Here is a 19,920-nt window from a genome sequence, read left to right on the forward strand (position 1 = left end):
AAACTTGAGACAAAAGGGCGTGGAGATAAAAAAGTAAATTATTTGATCAATAAGGATGCATTCACACGGAAAGGATGTCAAAGCTTCACAGCAGGGGAGGGCATTTAAAATTGGGCTGGTATCAGGAAAATCCAACACCATCATATCTATTACTTGGGGTAAGAGGGAAATTTAGTACAATGAGGCCCTGAAATGTATGTCCAATACTTATTAAGTCCCACTAAAAAAATCCTTAATTCTAGAAGGATGATTTGTTGAGATGAAAGTTTTTAAATATCTGAAATTCAAGTAGGCTGTACCAAGTCATCTTACGACAGAGCTAGCTAGCATCTTTACCCTTTTTGAGTAGGAGCTCACACATTCTTGCAAACAGGTCGAAACTTCACTGTCGGTAAGATCTATTATTTCAAAGTGGATGTCGGCTTCTCAGTCCCTCTGCTAAGCAATTTTAATGGGAATTGTTATCAGAGGACATGATCTAGAAATAGATGAAAATCAGAACCAAATGTTCATCTGCAACACAAATGAAAACTCGTGATCTTGCAGTCAGTCAAAAACAGATGCTAAATCAATGTGAACGCTCATCCCAAGGGGGTTAAACTTTCCGTCAGAACTGAAGCTTGAAATCACAGTCTTGTGAGGCTCCTTACAGCGTGTTGCGCAGTCCTGAGGACTGACGAATCGGCTCTTCGATTCCCTGAGCTCCGGATGCAGCACTCCTCAGATGACTGGAGTTGTTCTCAAAGAAACACACACTGATTCACAACTGTCCTGGTTAGCTCAAGGCAGGTAGTGAAGGGCAAGGCTGGGCTAGAGAAGGCTTTTAACCTAGACTATGGACACTGTTGTCTTCTGAAGCCTCTAGTCACTTCTACTAAAAATAAAAATAAAAATAAAAATAAAAAATGTTCAATGTGGAACTTTATTCAACTCTTGACAATACAGTGAATGACTAAAGATTCAACACTGTCTATGATCCTAACATGCTGATAACAGTAAATCCAGATAGATATATGTGGCATTATCATGACAGGCAGTCAAGAAGGAAATTAAAAAAAAAAAAAAGCAAAATTATGAGGTATCAGGTGTGGGTTTTCTAGGAAGACCACCACTGAAATGTGTAAGACAGAAGCTGACCCTCATGTTTCTCTTTTGCCACTAGAGGTGGGCAAGAACTGGACGAGCTGACATGTGTTTTACGTTGGAGAGAAAGAGGATGTAGACTTGTAGCCTCTCTGTTTCCAGAAGTGATGAAGCAGAGAGATTCACAGTACAGTGTGGTCTAAAGTCCAAGGATGGAAACTATGGCCTTTCAAGGTACTTTTCCAGCTCTATGACCCTCTAAGTGACTAGGCCTCTTTCTAGAATTTCTCTAGTCTTTTACGGGATGACATCACAGCTAGGTATTTTATGTCAGTGGCATGACATATATACCATATATACCATATATATATATTTTCAGATGTTTCTCTATTCCCAGCCAGGAGAAAAAAAGGTTTTGGTGCTATGGACCCAGCAGGAAGGAGACGACAAACTCCTGCCCGCTCTCGACGCTGCCTAACCCACAGGCCCCGGGCAGCAACTCCCTAGGTCGGTTCCTCCCACGGTACTAAATAATTCTCTTTTTGCTTCTAATGTAGTCCCATGATTTTATTTCTTAAGAAACGTGAGAAAGTGTACAGCTTTTGAAGTATCTGTCCATCCGCTCAGTCATCTGCCCACCCAGGAGCTTTCCGGATCAAGTCAAAAGCACAGTGTATCCACCGGGCTCCAGGGCAGAACCCGCGCCCTCGGATGATTGTTGCTGCATACAGAAAACTAGGGAATACAACTAAGATGAATCCCAGGGAGCTCCCAAATGGCAGTTGCACTTTCATTCCTTCCTAAAGATCATAAAAAGCCATCCTTGTTCATGGTTAGCAATACACACAATCATTGCGCTACACTGTAAACCACACCTTCTGATCGACAGAAAATGAGAATGATAATTATTATAAAATAAAATAACAACAATAATAATGCCATAACTTAAGATCATTCATGTAGTCCAGCTACAGAATTTATACAAAATGGAATAATTTAATGCAAACAATACTGCTCTCTGTATAAGTTAAACATTCTCCTTCAATCCTACCTAAGAGCTATAAATTATAGACACTAAATTTTAAGTCAATGTCTCAACATAAAGTGTAAACAAATGGAGGGATCAAACAAGCAACAGGAACTGCTCTAAATCCCCTCCACCTTTCCTTTTTGGCTGACGCAATCAGTGACACCGAGAGGGGGCAACGGTTTCATCTGTGTTGGAAATAGTTTAATACCTGTACATGTAAGTCTTTCCTAACGTCCCACATGGTGCAGTGTCAAAGAGTTGAGCCATGGTCTTCAGGTCTTGAGCCTAGAGAGGTTGTCTGACAGTAACCTATCTTGGAGAAAGAGATGGAAACTAGGCCAACACCTGTTTTTATATAAAATTCTAGATAAAAATTTCCTTGAAGCTGAGGCACCATGAAATACCTTGGGGTGCTTTTCAAAGCCTATGAACCCAGAGCCAAGCAGAACCTCATGCCTTGAACAATGTCAGATCTTTCTAATTGCTGCTCAGCATCAGTTGTTCTTTCTAGAAATGTCCAAATCCAATGATTCCAAACTGCATTGATCCAGAGTGCAGTAAAATACACTTTACAAGCTGCATTTAATGAAAATGCTGTTGTGGTGGGAAAGGGGTTGCCTTCTGCAAGTTGTTTATTTTGCCTTTCTGCTGCTAGTGGTAGCCAGGCACTAAAGCTTCCCGGATAGAATGAGTTAATGAATGAAAACAAGGTGGGTGGTTTGGGGCTGGACATTGGACAGGCTCACACACATGCTAGCTGCCTTCAAAGTCTGTTCTGTTTGAATCAATATGACTCTAGTAGACAAGCAACCTGGTTCCACAGAGGGGCGGTCCCATCTTCTGCATGAAGCTGAACTGAGACACCGTGAGAATGTTGTGTCACAAATTCCACATTTGCTTTTCTAATACTGTTGTCAATCTCCTTTTTCTCTTATCAGCAACCCCCGCCTTTTCTCCTAAAGGAAGTGGTCAACAGGTGGAAAGGAAATAGGCTACAAGAAAATGGCACTTGAGTTCCAAAAATCAAGACATTGGTCAAGGTCACATATTTGTCAAGGTCAGGATGATGACGGCATTAAAAAGGGAAGTATTTGTCAAAGACAAGGTGTGATGCTCTAGGTCTCACTACCAAATGCTGCTTCAAATTTTAACAATGAAATCAGCTTCCACAGGTGTAGCTGCCCTCAAAGACCTTGGGTGCAAGTGTCTGGTCACCAGCCTTTTCTAGGCCATCTCCATCACCCATGTGGACAAGCGGATTGAACTTAATGTGCTCTGTTCACAAGTTACCTGGAATGGCTTTTCCTTTGTTGTTCTTTGTTTTCTAAAATAATCAGTCTGTCTTGCTCCGGCTCTTCTTCAGTCACTTATGGCCAAAAGAACTGGTCCCCTGTTCAAGTAGCAATAATACCTCCTGGCCCCAGAGATTCCCAAGGGTGTTGCTCCTAAATTCCACTTCTTTTCTTTCTTCCTTTATCTCTCTCTCTTTTTTTTTGCAAGAAATTATTGTCTCTCTCTATATATCATATACAGTTCACTCTTTACAGTACAAAGTGTTAAAATGTCAAACAAAAATAAATATCAATGTTACAGTAGCTAGAATATTCAATAAAATAGATCCCTGCCATTCTTGATTGAAATGTTCAGTGAGACTTAATTTCATTTGGATATTTTTTTCCAGAGATTTGCGAAGTCTCATGTTCCTGTTATTGCAGCTCATTTCTAGGGGTAAGAAAGATGGGACAGCTCTCTTCCCAGACAAAAAAGCAAGGAGAGAGGGGAAAGAGTCTGGTGGGGTGGGAAGGATTTGAAATGCCAGTAGAGTCATGAGATCTTCCGGATGGGTTTTCTTCCATTACCAAGTAGCAGAGCTGTAGTGTTTATTGGTCCTAACTGTGGCATCAGAACACTCTCCGTCGGAAGAGTCACAGTCCGATTCTTCAAACTGCATAGGATTCTGCAAAGTCAAGACAAAATAAAACCTTAATTCATTTGGGCAATCACTTAGTAAACACGTATCGGACGCCTCCCACATGACAGGCACTGTGCTGGATTGCTGGCTAAGATAAATGAGACCAGGTCCTGCCCCTGCGTGGCTTCTGGAGAAAGAAGACCTAGAAATGCAATGACGGCAGCGATGATGACGATGATGATGGCAATCACAGCAGGACCACCTCAGTTCTGCTTGCATCGTGTGGGCTAGGATCTGGGCACGGCTGTAAGTGCTTTCCGTCTAGAAATTCACCTAATCCTCACAAACACTCCAGGAGACACATGCTGTCATCACTCCCACTTGCACACAAGGGCACTGACCTACAGAGAGGTTAGCAGCGTGCCCCGTGTGGCGGGGAGTAGAGAACCCTGGCTGGGCTTGGCAGCCAGGCCGTCGGATGCCGGGTGCGCACTCACAGCCACTATGCTGTCGTGCCTCCAAAAACAGGGACTGTCCTGTGCTGTGCAGGAACTCAAGTGTCCCCTGTGCTATGAGGGCATCATCCAGGGGACAGTGAGGACATGGAGGAATGAGATGGGGTCAGGAGGAGGTCATGTTTGGACCTAATCTTCGAATGAAGGCCTGAGCAGTTCAATGTTTGTGCCTCATCTGGGAGAACTGCCCTTAGTTGAGGGAGCGCTGCGGAACTTGGTACTGCTACTTACTGCTTGCAGACACTTGTTTTATCTCATCTACTAAATGATTTTTGCAAAGGCCTTAGGGACCCAGGCATGCTCTAACCCCAGAGAGCTCCAGTGACGAGGGGAGAAGGCCCACCTCATAGCCACGTTCCTCTGCACACAGCTTGCCCAGAGACATCTGCGTCTTCACGCGGCGCACAGCGCACTCCTTGTCAGAGAGCCCGTCCGAATGCGAGGATATCTCAATGGGGATCTCTGGCGTCTGGGACAGCAGGTCGTCTAGCTTCTCGGCCAGGCGGTCCTCAAGTTTATCCGCTAACTCATCAGGACTGTTGGAGTGGTCACTGGTATTTCCCTCCTCTCCGTCAGACACAGAGAAATTCTCGGAGCTAAAGGTTGAATACGACTGGCAGCTGCTGATACAGCGATGGGGCCTAGAACCACAAAGAACCATTGGATCTTCATCACAGGCTCAACTGCTGATCCTCCCTTGTCTGTCAATCATAGCCTCGCCGAGGGGTCATCTAGGTGTCTCCCGACCCCTGAGGGAGGTTCGAATACAGACAGATGGATACTCTTTAATTTTAAAGAAGAGAAGAAAACGTGAGTCTCCCTTTTCGTTTGGTTTGTATGGTGATGTGGCTAAAACTATCCCGCAAAGCTGACGGCTACAACCGGCCTGTGGAGAGCTCAGCGGGTCTGATGGCCGCGCGCACGCGCACGCACGCACGCACGACGTGCAGCTGTTTTCCCGTTTACGCACAGACCTCCCGGATACTTACAGGTAAGGCGGCCTGGGGAGATTCTGCGGTCTAACTCATTTCTCAGACCCTGACACTGGAGCCAGAGCCGGAGAGTGACTTGTTCCAGGCGACACCACCAGAGAAGGCGGAGCTGCAGCTGGGGCTGGGTCTGCTCAGAGCCCGCGCCACGTCACTCCACCCCTCCCTCGACCCCAGCTGCATGGCGGCCGGAAGGCTGAGAGCCTTCGCCCTGTCAGCTGACCCCCGGTGGGAATGAGCTTGGAAGGAACATTCACTCTGCTAATGGCTCATTCCAGTTTAGCTCAGATGAGGCCAAATCTGTGGGGGGCAGCGGGAGGAAGAATTTGCAAAAGCTCATTTCTTTCCCATTGTTCATAAGTAGACTAGTAAATAAGAATGCTGTGAGCTTACATTGGTTTCAAAACAAAACAAAACAAATAATAAAAAGAAGACTGCCTTTTCCCTCTGTCATTGTCTGATATTTCTCTATCTCTTAGTACGAAGTGATTTTGATGGCATATGATCTGAGGCTTCCAATGACCAGAACAGGTGATAGGCTAAGTTTGGGGGGAAGGGGGAATCAAGGACACCTGAAAAGAGCCCATGTGGGAAAGGGAAATTAAAGTAGGATTCACACAACATCTCAAGGCCGATAACAGAAAGGGAGAAAAATGTTATAATATGAAAAGCAAAACCATGCAGGAAAAACATAAATATAATTTGCAGCTAAAAATGGGAGGAAGCCATGACGTGGGCCGAGTTCATGGTGTGTCATGGGAACAAGGCTGGAAGTAATGTAACTGTGATGTCAGTAGAGTGAGTTCAGAGAATGAAAAGACATTTACTTGGATCCAATCTCACTGCATAGGAGAAACCAAGGAGACAATACGGTAGCAAGAGCAATGTGGGGAAGAGAACAGATCTCATTTTTGGGCAGTGTGGGGACCCAAAATACAATTTACCAAAGGAGTCCCTTGGTTTGCAGAGAATTCCTGTTTCTGGGTAGGTACACAAGCCTTCCTGGGGGGGTTCTTAGAGCCTTACTCTTCAAGAACAGAACATGTAATCTCAGAAAAGGCTTTCTTGGAGGAAAACTAGCTTCCCTACTCCTACATAAAGGCAGCTCTTCTTCTAGAAGTAGGGGGATGTGGTCCTTCTTAAATTTAATCCTAACAGCAAAATTATTCTTTCTGGCTAGGCAGGAAGCTATTTTTAAGGCTGAGCTGAAGGACGACTAAACCTAATTAATTATACTTAATTTGAGGCATAATATCCAAAGGCATGGAGAGAGCTATGGACTGAATTGTGTCCACCCCCCACCCCAATTAATATGTTGAAGCCCCACCCCTAGTGTTACTGAATCTGGAGATAGGCTCTTAGGAGGTAATTACGGTCAAATGAGATCATAAGGGTGGAGCCATAATCCCATGGGCCTGTGACCTAATAAGAGGAAGATCTCTTCCGTTCCCTTCCCTTCTGCACCCCCTCTCTTCTGTAGCACCCCCCCCCCAGCCCTCTAAGGACACGGCAAGAAGGTTGCTGTCTGCAAGCTAGGAAGAGAGTCCTCACCAGGAGCCCTGATCTTGGACTTGCAGCCTCCAGAATTGTGACAGGTAAATTCCCATTATTTAAGCCACTCAGCCTGTGGTACTTTGTTATAGCAGCCAGACTAATACATGGAGGTTTGCCAGAACCCCATCAGATTATCCACAAAATAGCCTGCTCATCTCTCAAAATGCCCACTCCATTCTCAAGTGTAACCTTGAATCCATATTTATGCTCCTTATCTTGAAGTTCCTAAGAAATGAATTCTGACGAACTAGGATCTGCTGTGTATACTGAGGGGCCAAAATGTGGCAACGGGAAAATAGGAATGGTGAATTCGAATCTCCATATAAGGTGGTTGTTCGAAGGTGACCTGTGACTGAACGGGAGGTAGGCAAACTCAGGATTTCCCCCATTCCAATGAAAGCAGGACATATGTTTGTTGGTTTTACCTCTGTCTTCGTGGAAATTCAACTTCACTATCTACTTCTCCTTCTTCCTCTTCTGAGGAGTCATCGCCACTCTGAGGAGAACAAGGAGAAAGAGTTTTATCTCAATCTGTCTCTCTCTCTCATACACACACACACACACACACACACACTCCTTGTAAAGATTTAATTATAATCAAAAGGCATTGAAAAGCAGTTTTCTGAGTGTCATCTTTAAACATATATATTTTCAGGGGCACCTGGGTGGCTCAGCTGGTTAAGTGTCAACCTTCGGCTCAGGTCATGATCCCAGGGTCCTGGGATTGAGCCCCATGGTGGGCTCCCTGCTCAGCGGGGAGTCTCCTTGAGATTCTCCTTCTCCCTTTGTCCCTCCCCCACTCGTGCTCTCTCTCTCAAATAAATAAACTCTTTAAAAAAAATAAACATATATATTTTCATTCATTCATTCTGCAACCTTTCCTCGTTGTCTATGACAGGGTCTATACTAGGTGCTGGAAGACACACAGAACTGAGTAAATGTGAGTTTTGCCCTCCAGTAGGTAAGGACTCCATGAGACTATCCAAGGTAAGTAATGGGGAGGAGAAATTAGAGAGAAGGTCTTGGATTTGGGGGCAGTCTCTTGTAATCCTTGTCATTCATGGTCCAGGCCCTGACACAGAGACTCCACCAAGAAGTGATCTTTCAGTTCTTTAAAAACCCAACAACTACTTTTCCCCTTCTATGTACCAATCACCTTTTCACTAATATTATAGTTACTACGCTCATTTGCACTACTAAGGCATACATTATTTGAGGGTCAAACTACATCTTGTATAGTGTTTCTCATTCCAACCTGAATACAAAACAGGTGCTTAGTGCATTATGGAGTCAGCATGTTGGTAAGGATAAGGGAGCTCCAGTTGGGACATACGAGGCCTCATGATTGCCAGGGCTCTGTGGTTACTCTGAAAGGCTGCATAAGTGTCTTGTCTGAGAGATGATCTTCCTTCACAGGGAAGAGTCCATCTCTCTTCGAGAACATAAGAACAAGTACACTTAAAATCAACTGTCCTTACCCACAGAATCATGATGCACTGGATTACTACCATCCATTGTGAGGTGGGTAATTGGGTCCAAGCAACTGTACCAAAGGTTGAGGATAATTTACTTTTAAAGTCAGTTTTAATATACCATTAGTCTTACCCATTTGTATTCTGATATGCTTTTTTGAGTAGAAAGGACAGGCATGGGGTTATACTGACTGCCAAGATGAGCATTTATCCGAGGCACTGTGGAAGTGGATCTCATTCAAGAGAAGTTGAACTGCCCTGTGGGAGTACTGTTCGAGTGAGGCCAAATGCATATGGTGTGCGCTCCCTGGCCTGCCAGCCCACAGAATGCAGCAAAATGGCATCAGAATGGTTCAAAGATACATGTTACTCGGGAGCAGACTGGGGTGACTGCTAAAGGGTACAGGGTTTCTTTTTGGGATGATGAAAATATTCTAAAATTGCTGATAACAGTGAAGAAAAGAACTGAGTGGTACATTTAATGGGAGAACTTTATGGTATATGAGTTATATCTCAATAAAGTTGTTACTAAAAAAATACATGTCACTGACCATATAGGGGTGGGGGAGCAGAGATCAAATGAACCCAAATTCACCACCCAAAACACAATTTAATCTCTGGGAATGCTTTGTCAGCAGCAACACTGTATGTAGGGGAGGAAATGCAGTTCTGAGACAGTAGCTCTGAGCCACAACTTTTTTAAAAAATTGAAGTATGGTTGATTTACAATATTGTATTAGTTTCAGGTGTGTAACATAGTGATTCAACAATTATATATATTAGGCTACACTTGCCAAAATAAATACAGTTATTATCTATCATCTTACAAAGTTATTACAACATTATTGACTAAATTCCCCATGCTTTTCTCTTCACCCCTTGTGAGTTATTTTGGAACTGGGAGTTTGAACCTCTTAATCCCCTTTACCTATTTCATCCATTCCCCCACCCCCCTCCCCTTTGGCAACCACTAATTTGTTCTCCATATTTATGACTATTTCTGGCTTTTTGTTCATTTGTTTGTCAGAGTCCACATGTAAATCCACATGATATGGTATTTGTCTTTTTCTGTCTGACTTATTTCGCTTAGCGTAATACCCTATAGGTCCATCCATGTTGTCATGAATGGCAAGATTTCATTCTTTTTTTATGGCTGAGTATATCCCATTGTATATATGTATTTATGTATGTATGTACACACACACATACACACACCCCACATCTTCTCGATCCATTCATCCATTGATGGATGTTTCCATATCTTGGCCATTGTAAACAATACTGTAATAAACACAGGGGTGCATATATTTTTTCTAATTAGTTCTTTTGTTTTCTTTGGGTAAATACCCAGAAGTGAAATTTCAGGATCACATGGTATTTCTCTTTTTAATTTTTTGAGGAACCTCCATACTGTTTTCCACAGTGGCTGCACCAGTTTGCATTCCCACCAACAGTGCACACAAGTTCCCTTTTCTCCACATCCTCTCTAACTTGTTATTTCTTGTCTTTTTGATTCTAGCCATTCCAACAGGTATGTCAACTTCTTTTTTTTTTAAAGATTTTATTTATTTATTTGACAGAGAGACAGCCAGCCAGAGAGGGAACACAAGCAGGGGGAGTGGGAGAGGAAGAAGTAGGCTTCCAGCGGAGGAGCCTGATGTGGGGCTCGATCCCAGAATGCTGGGATCACGCCCTGAGCCAAAGGCAGATGCTTAAGGACTGAGCCACCCAGGCGCCCCTACTTCTTTTAAACGTCTAATTGACTGAAACATACTCATTTACATTTTAGACCCTTTCATTCCTTCAACTCACTCCTGATGAATGCTGACGAGATGAAGCAACGCTGAGAACTGAGTGGGTGTTTGCGCTGTGCTAAACACTTTTCATACCTAATCTTATATTTAACTCATTAGCAGGATGAGGTAACATTTTTGGAAGGTTGTTACGTGCCAGGCCTTGTTCTAAATGCTTTATATGTATTAACTGATTTAATCTTCACATCAACCAATGTGGCAGGGTCCCCTATGCACCCCATTTATAGACAAGGACACCAATGTTCATAGAGGTTCTAAGTGAAAGAGCCTTGCTTTGAACTCCGATCTCTCTGGCTCCCAGGTTCATACTCTTAACTACTATAGTAGAATGCCTCCAAGCTAATAAAACCTAGGCAGCCAGTGCGTGAGGAGGAGAGGAACAGGTTTCAGTGATGGAGACCTCACTGGGTCATGATGGTTATTAATAAAGGCAGTGTTTTCCAAAATCCATTGGTTTTTAGAAATATTTTATTCTTTCTTAAGTAGGCTCCTCACCCAACGTGGGGCTTGAACTCATGACCCCAAGCTTGAAAGTCACATGCTCCACTGACTGAGCCAGCCAGGCACCCATCCAAAATATCTTGTGAAGAAAGCTAGATCTATGGGATATTAATAAGATGTTATTTTTAAAGCCAGTATGGCCAAATAGGTGAGGGAATGGCTGGATTAAACGAGGAACTGTATGATTTTTTACAGCCTAGGATTTGTTGATGTGCACTAGGAATCCCCAAGAAAGGACAGAGAATACTATGTTTTTCAAACTTGTTTTATAATGGGATCCTTCCTTCTTGTAATATCCATCAGGACTAGGCTAGGGTAATTCTAATTTTGATTACATATCCCTAGTATATGGTTATTTATCTATTTTCTAAATTAGATACATTTGAATCAGCCCTCTGGTTCAGCAGTTCCCAAAGCGCAGTCTCTAATCTATCACTTAAGCAGCGTGGCAAGAGAGTACTGAAAGTCAAAGCAACTTCTGTTTATGCTTTTGTCATCTCTTCCCTTTACAAAATGGACATGTGATGCAGGTTTTCTCATGTGCACACATGCCAGGCTCGGACATTCCATGAAGCTGCTGCTGGCATTACAGCTTACCTTTTGCAGGGGCCTTGTGTTTCGAGGTAGCACTGGGGGGGTGATGTGATGAGGAATGCCAAGGGATGACGCAGACCTACGGCCTTTGAATTCATTTTCTTCCATTTTCTCAGAACCTTGGGCATCTTCCGAGAGGGGATTATGTGCTGGTGACTTGAAAAGGTCGGGGCTCCTCCCCACCGGCTCAGCAGAGGGTATGTCTAAGGACCCACACTGTTCTGGTCTGCACTGGAGGCAGGGGTCATAAGGGTCAGCCTGACAACAGCCCCATGGGCCAGCCGGGCCCTGGTCCGGCTCAGAGCTTCTCCAGCAGTCTGCTGCCATGGCCGTGGAGATGAGGTCAGGGCTGGAGCCAGGCATCTGTCTCTGAGCATGGTTGCTGAGTGGGCTCCGCAGGGCTGCTGCAGGGCCAAAATACCGCAGGTTGTTGGCGCACGTTGCAATGTCCTGTCCGTGCATATTGAGCCTGGGATGGTGACTCTGAGACGTGGCAGGAGGGGTCTGCTGGTACTGCTGCTGCAGAGGGTGGTGGTGATGGGAAGAAGGGTACTGGGGCTGAGCGTGGTGTAGATAAGTGGGATGGGGTGGATTTTCCTGGGCTGGCTGGTTTTTCAAGATCCCGGCAAAGTCACTATGGCTGCCTCTGCTGTTCCCTCGGCGGTGGCGTGGTTTGCTCCGATACCGGCTCTTGCTGCTTGAGGTGGACATTTTGGGACTTCCGGACAAAGGGGACGCAGCGGGAGCCACCTCCATACTGGGGATACCTTCGGATCTCAACAGATCTGGCCTGGGAGGAAAGAAAAGATTTCGTTGTAAACATACGAAAACACATTCATGTTTGGGGAAATGTAACCCAAACCTTAAAATACACACACCCTTTGAAACAGCAGTCACGTATGCAGGAATTTATCCAATGGAGGTCACAGATGTGCACGACGATGTATGTCTGAAGTCGTTATGTGAGGGACTATAGCTTAACACAGCAGAAAATTACAAGCAACCTGGATGTGCACTATAGAGGACTTCCTTCATTCCTTCTGGAGTTTCTTCTGTGCCTTACTAGCTGAGTACCCAACCCCCTTTAAATTCTAATTCTACCCTACAGGTTTCTTGATCTCTTCCTTATAACCTCAGCTACCAGCCTGGTGCCCACGTGCCAAGGCAGAGCAAGGGTTTGCCCACGATCAGATATCTGTCTGATGATGGGTCTAGATAGATCCCATGGAAGATCACAAATCACACAGGTCTGGCACAAGAGAGGGAAACCTCAGGTTACTTAGGCAAGAGGCTAAGTTCAGGGAATTTGGTCTAGACATGGTCTCCTTGAGGTCTGGGACTAGGTCCATCCATCTGTGTATGGGAAGGACACTAGCAGGGAGCCTTGCTCACACTCAGTATTCAAACATGTTTAAAGAAGGGGGGAAAGAGGTGAGGACTGAGGAGGGGGAAACAGTATAGAGCCTAGGAGGTTGGACAGAGCCAGCAAGAGAAGGGCTTGTGAGGAGTGGCCTGGCAGGGTCCTGGCTCTTCTCCTAGCCCTGTTTTCGAGTGCTCACTGGTCTGGTCATGAAGATCATGTGCAAGAGTGAGCCAGAGCTTGAAGGTACACCTCGCACGCACCGATTTCAGGGTGCCCAGGCAAGCAGTCGATGCTTTCTGAAGCGATGGACTGGCATGGGCAGAGACGTGAGGATACCGGATAGCGCCACTACTTCCCTCCTTCTTTGGGACCAAACAGGCACAGATCTTCAGATTACAGAGCTGGTGGACCCGACTTTTTTTTTTTTTTTTTTTAACAACAGAATCCTTTCCTCAAATGAATTATGAGAAACTCAGTATATAAAATAGATTTAGTAAGAGAACAGACTGGTGGTTGCCAGAGGTGGGGGATGGGGGAATGGGTAAAATGAAGGAAGAGGGTCAAAAGATACAAACTTGCAGTTATAAAACATCTAAGTCCTAGGATGTAATGTACAGCATGGAGACTATAGTTAATAATACAGTTGATCCTTGAATGATGTGCACAGTCGAAAATCCAGGTATAACTTTTGACCCCAAAAAACTTAAAAATAGCCTACTGTTGACCAGCTGCCTTACTGATAACATAAACATCGATTAATACATATTTTGTCTATTATATATAATATATACTGTATTCTTAAAGGAAGCTAGAGAAAAGAAAATGTTGAGAAAATCATAAGAGAAAATACACTCATAGTATTGTACTGCAAAAAATTCACATATAAGTGGACCTGTGCAGTTCGAACCTGTGTTGTTCAAGAGTCAGCTGTAACACACTGTATATCTGAAAGTCTCTAAGAGATCTTGAAAGTTCTTATCACAAGAAAAATATATATAACTATTTGCGGTGATGAATGGATGTTAACTAGACTTATCGTGGTAATTATTTCATAATATATATGTGTATTGAATTGTTATGTTGTACACCTGAAACTAATATAATGTTATATGTCAATTACATCTCAAACTCCCCCACCCAGATATAGTGGGACAGCTGGGGAGAGGCGGAGAGCAGAAGCCCTTCCCTGCTGGGCTCCCCCTCCTCACCCTCTCTATTTCTGCAATAATCCCTGAGATCTCTCTGCAAGCCCTAGGGTGTCCCAGGCCTTGCTTGAAAACCACAGATACGGTCCCACCTCTACCTTGTGTGATGAGGAAACCGAAGCCCAAAATGGTTCATGGTCTCACAGTGCATTACTGGCAGAATCCAGACAAGAAGTCTCTCCTAATCCCCAGACTGGCTTATTGGAGGTTCAGAGGACAAGCTTAAAGGCGCCGACAAATCACAGGGCTTTATTAAAATGGTTGAGTTGCTCAGGTCTGGGATGGGGCCCAAGCGTCTGCATTTCTAACACACTCTCACATGATGCTGAACGGACAACCACATTTGAATAGCTAGGGCTCACAGGAAATTAGTCGGCATCAGGCTGTAGGAGACGGGTTTGCCTTCTTTCTCAGGAGAACAGTTAAAGGCTCATCTTAGCACAGAAGTTCCAGGTAATACTGGCATGTGATAAGGTGGGCAGAGTACTGTGCTGCTCTGAGCTTCCTCCTGTCTCAGGTTCATAGTTCTGTGGTCAGCTGGCCACCTTGTGCCTCAGAAAGTATGTGGACTGAGGAGGTCCTGGGGCTTTTACTGAGGCAAGAGAGCCCTCTGAGGCCCAGTCTGGGACATCTACTTACACAGTTACTGGCTATGGTGGGATCTAGAAGAGAGCTGAGGTGAAAGTGTCCTAAGTCAGGTGAAGGCTGCTTTTATTGAACCTGGCAGTGCAAAAATCACAGAGTAACAATGATACAGCACTTCACAGTTGACAAAGCACTTTACAATAGATAAAACACTTGCTTCCTACTATTCATTTTTCCAATATTCATTTTACAGATAAGGGCACTGAGGGATCCGAGAGGTTAGCTGGCTTGTGTCCATCACAAAGGAAGTAAATGGCAGAACTCCTAACTTGAACCCAGGTCTTTTGACATTAAGGAATAGTTCTTTCCCCATTCCAAGCCTCTCCTTGTTATGAGGTATTTAGACTACTGTATTGGACTATACTCACTTGTAACAGGCTTGGTGGACCCATAATTGAACTCGGATTCTCTTCTTTCTAGTCCCCAACTGAACCCACACTGACATCTAGGCCAAAGAATGGTGGACAGTTTTTCCTCTCTAATCTCCCAGGCACTGGACTTCTAACTTAATCATTGGACTGTCCAAATAATCGGAAACTGACATCGTCCAGGCGCTAATCAACTGACAGCAGAAGTCTCTGCAGCTCAAAGACCCATTCCAGGCTGTCTTCCTGGGTGAGTTCAGTCAGCTTGTCCACTACCATCTGCTGGCAGCGGCAAACTCCCCTAAACATATTCCTCATAGCCAACATTAAAAGTGAACCTGAGCTCATATTTTGAAAAATGAAACAGTACTATTTTCTCCTCCAAAGCTCTTAGATTTAACTGTAGCAGGATGCAGGGAGGAGCCAGCAGGTGAACTCTGTCTCCAGTTAAGACATTAAAAGAAAGAGGTACGGGGATCCTCACAGGGTTTTGCCAGGTGCCATCTGCAATTTCTCAGAACTTGACTAGAAGGTGATCAGGGGTGGTAAGTAAAAGCAAAACTGGAATTAATCCATGTAATTACTCTTTAGTAGCTTGGATTTATAGTAGTCATGCTATGGTAGAATGGCCATATTCAGAATGGTCACCATTCTGAAAGCCTTAAAATACATTCTTGGTTTGCATTTTGTCATTACCTTTATTCTTACTGCATCTTACAGTAGACCATTGGGTCTACACCGCAGGTAGGGACATTTCTTTCCTTTACATTAACTTGGCTAGAACAGAGTCCACTCTCCATTTTTTGGAATGGGCGTCTAGAAGAGCCTGATCATAAAAACTGACAGGAAGAACATTCTAAGATTAAACTAGTAAAAGGAAAATGCATTGTAATTAGAGGAAAGGGCAATCTTTTTTTTTTTTTTGTAACTATTCAAAAACTCATTTTTTAGCACCTGTGATTTGTAAGGTGCTTTCGTGTTTCTCTTATTTAAACTTCACAGAAATCCCATGCAGGAATACAATGCGGGGCCCCACATGGTTAGGTATAGGTAATTATCAAAGCCCCTGCTTTTGTTTTTGGTGGTGGATTTATAGGCACTTTTTACATTAGTAAAAAGAACTAACTAAATGAATAAGTAAAAGTGGAACACACATGGACCAATGTTGCATAAAACAGGACTTATGAGTAACCCAGTTCTGTGCACTGGGGTCAAAAAAAGGAAAAGAAATCTCATGTGTGATCATTATACCATTTTACCCATGGGGCTGAAAGAGGTCAAGTGACATGGCCCACATCATACAGCTTATAATAACAGCCAGAGCCGGGATTTGAATCCACGTCTGCCTGGCCCTCAGTTTATTTCTCTGTTCCCTATCCCATGCTAAGACAATAAATATCTAGGCCCCCGAGAATAAAAACTAGATCCCTAGCGTTCATGACACATTCTCTCCCCGTCCTACTCTGTTTTGTCTAGAGGCAAGTGTGCCCATGATGAGTTACGGAGTGGACACGCCGTCATGGGATAATATATTTTGGGGGATATTTTCCTATTTCTCTGAGCGTCAGGTTGGCACAGGTGCCTCACCGTTTGGTCTGCATCCCAGATTTATGAGGTGCGCCTTTCCTCTTCATGAGTTTCTCCATGGCGTTGGGGTGGATTATTGGACGGACGGGGTGTCGTTTGTAGGTTCCAGGATACTTCTTCTCCACTGCTTGCTCACGTCTGCAGAATGAAAGGAAAAGCCACAGCTCAGTCGCTGCAGACAGAGAAGATGGGCAGGATGTTTTCACAGGCTAATGCCACTCAGATTCTGGTCACCCTTAACAGATATACATTATTTAAATAACAACGCTACTATTCAGGTTAAAAAGGAAGAAAAAAAAAGATGCTCAAATCAACTAATCTGACTTCACTGTGCTCTTCCACTTCTGGTGCACTCGGGGGCTGACCCTCCCTCCCCAACGTACCTCATGAGAGACACAGTGCGATGGCAGAAGACCTACTTATTTTCTGTCGTGGTTTTGGTCAGGACCACCGGAATTTCCTGTCATGGTCAAGAATCCCTTAAGCCACTTTCATCAGCCACCTTACTTGCCCAGGAGGCAAAAAGCTCCCCCTCACCCACGCCAAGCTTTTCTTGAGATGAGGACCCCTTCTCGGAGCCACTCGGCGGAGTGAAGTTGCAAATGCTGGTCAAGTGCACGCTCCTCTATGAGAAGCTCGGCAGCTACTCCACTCAACTGAAACTCCACGGGGGCGGGAGCTGGGCACAGCACCTCCCTTAAGGAATGCTGGGTAAATGAATAAAGTATCTGCCACTTTAGTTCTGAGTAGTAGCAACATTTGGGCTGACTGATAGACCCGACTCGAAGGACAGACAGAAGCCTGGATACATACTTAATGAGCTCCTTCTCCCGCATTTCTAGCTGCAGCATGATGGCACTCAGTTCCATGTATAAGTTATTAGCCCGCTCAAGTTTTCTCTCATAGTGTTCACGAATGTCCAGAGCATGCCTACCAAAGAAAAGAGAGGATCAGAGAGGCTGACTACCTGGGGGGAGAACAAAGAATGGCTCTAATGAATTAGAACCAGGATGGTTTCTCTCAAAAGCATTTGTCTGAGGGCCGTCTCAATTTAAGGATCCCTTGTCTGATGTAATGACTCGGACAATGGAGTGGGAGGTGGGAAATCCAAGCTTTCACTCGGTTTATCCTTAGGGGCCACATCCAGCCATACAGAATGGCCAGAGGGGGGCACAGATAAATATCTGATTGTGATTTGTGTATCACGTGAAGCCTTTGTCTGTGTAGCGTTGACAATAGCTTAATAAGAATACAGTAGAATTCACTCACGTTCATGGAAATATGCAATTAAGGCTGACCCCCTAACCCCATACTTATCTATGGCGCAGATCCTGCCTCGTACGGTGGTATCTGTGGCTACACCCCTTAATCCATCATAAGCATCTTGAGACCAGCAACTACATCTTATAAAGCGCTGTCTACCATGTCAGCTAGGACAGGCCCTGAATGAAGAAAGAGCATGGCTCTAGGAGCGCTGGCGGCAGATATGATAAATGAGGACTACAAGGCTGCAGGAGAGGACGGGACAGTGGGATAAAGGAGGGCTAACTTTTGGGGCAACCTATAAAGAGAATTAACAGTAAGTAGCAGAGGTGAAATGTGTGTAGAAGGTGAAATGGTGATTCACAAAGTGAGTTCCCGCCGGTATCTGAAGATCTGGGGATAAGACGAGGTGGAGGAGAGAGCAGCCCACCTGAGCTCTTCTCTGCGCCTCCGAATCAGTTCTTCATCTAATCGGTGTATACAAGTTCCCTCACTTTTGATCTTCTCAAAGTGTTTTTTCACCTCTTCTCTCCATTCAGCCTGGGTGAGGACAAATTAGACTTTGTTAGTACTCCAGGAGTTTCAGTCCGATGCAACGAGAGGGTCAGGTGTAAGATGGTCTTCCCTGCAAGCTTTACTGTAGAGCCTTAGAGAAAAAACGTTCAATAAATATTAGTGGATAGCACAAGAGCTCACGCTCCTGTATCTACATCCCCCTGCTCACACACCATGACCTCATTTTCTGTATTTAGTCCAACATGGGATGCCATCTCTTTTCCAGTTTCCTTGCCATACTGGCCACCAGAAATATCACAGCTGGCATACTGGCCATCACCTCTGGAACAAGAGAGCTCAGTTTTAAATGATGGTGGCTGAGATGGCCTGGCCGAAGGGAGGAGCTCTGCTAACCATCTGGTATAGTAAGTACATGCCAGTGAAAATAGGATCGTGTTTACAATTGGCACCAGAATTTCTCCGAGGTTTTGTTGATGAAAATATCTTGGGGCGCCTGGGTGGCTCAGTCAGTTAGGTGTCTGCCTTTGGCTCAGGTCATGATCCCGGGGTCCTGGGATCAAGCCCCACATCAGGCTCCCTGCTCTGCGGGGAGCCTGCTTCTCCCTCTCCCTCTGCCTGCCTCTCTCATGAATAAACAAAATCTTTTTTTTTTTTTAAAGAAAATATCTTGGAAAAAAATATTTGGAGTAGAAGACCCAAAGGGCATGAACAACAGGACTTGGGAGTAAAAGTAGAGGGAATTCTACAGGAAATGAGGAGTGAGGGAAAGAACAGGAAAAGAGAAATAGGAGGAGAAAAAGTATGGCTAAACAATTTAGTAGTCTGACAAGATTTTTAGAATGGGGATGAATACCTAATACGTGATTTCAGTTATTCAAAATGTAAGCCTCTTCCAATTTCTGAAACCTTTAGTAAAGTTTCTGACATTCACCTTGACTTTGGATGAGTGTTTTTGTATTTTTTAGACATCAAGGAAAGGTGCTGAACTTCATGTTTGGGTCAATGACGGGTAAAGATAAAGGAACAACCACAAGATGGCGGGGATGGGGCCCAAAAATTTTAAGAAGGCAGAGCAAGAGTGACCACGAAATTATAAATCGCCTAGGAATTCACAGACGTGTTAGGACACTGGGATTTCCACAAGGCCCAGAATTCCAAGCCAATTTTACCTAAATTTCAGGGGCTAGAAAAACCTCTGCTGGAATATAGTCTACAGGCAGTTTCTAGAAAGCAGCTAAAGGAGATGTTTCCTCAAATTCCATATAAACTACAATCCCAAGAAGCTAATTAGATTAAGATAATTTCCAGTCAAGGCTAGATGTATAACTAAATGCCTCTATATATTCTTCCTCTGGAGTTACTCTATTACCTTGAGATTCACGTGTAAAATTATTTCTTTAGATCATGGAAGAAGTTATGCTTAAGTACTTGCGAAATTGCTGAAGGTTTCTCCCCAAATTTGCTGTTTCTCATTTACTTTTTTTTTTTTAAGATTTTATTTATTTGACAGAG

The 19,920-nt window shown here is 44.2% G+C and overlaps 1 protein-coding gene across 1 annotated transcript in view; it reads right to left on the reverse strand.

The window, feature by feature from the left end:
- Positions 1 to 1,596: 1,596 nt before the first annotated feature.
- MAP3K13 (mitogen-activated protein kinase kinase kinase 13) overlaps positions 1,597 to 19,920 on the reverse strand; it is a 42,432-nt gene continuing 24,108 nt past the window's right edge. The window contains 7 exon segments of the mRNA XM_008705230.2: positions 1,597 to 4,070; positions 4,884 to 5,181; positions 7,509 to 7,579; positions 11,468 to 12,254; positions 16,630 to 16,767; positions 17,443 to 17,559; positions 18,323 to 18,432. Of these exon segments, the coding sequence (XP_008703452.1) occupies positions 3,969 to 4,070; positions 4,884 to 5,181; positions 7,509 to 7,579; positions 11,468 to 12,254; positions 16,630 to 16,767; positions 17,443 to 17,559; positions 18,323 to 18,432 (1,623 nt within the window). The 3' untranslated portion in view covers positions 1,597 to 3,968.

Source organism: Ursus maritimus, unplaced genomic scaffold (genome assembly GCF_017311325.1).
Source record: "Ursus maritimus isolate PB19 unplaced genomic scaffold, ASM1731132v1 scaffold_4, whole genome shotgun sequence".
NCBI classification, from domain to species: Eukaryota; Metazoa; Chordata; class Mammalia; order Carnivora; family Ursidae; genus Ursus; species Ursus maritimus.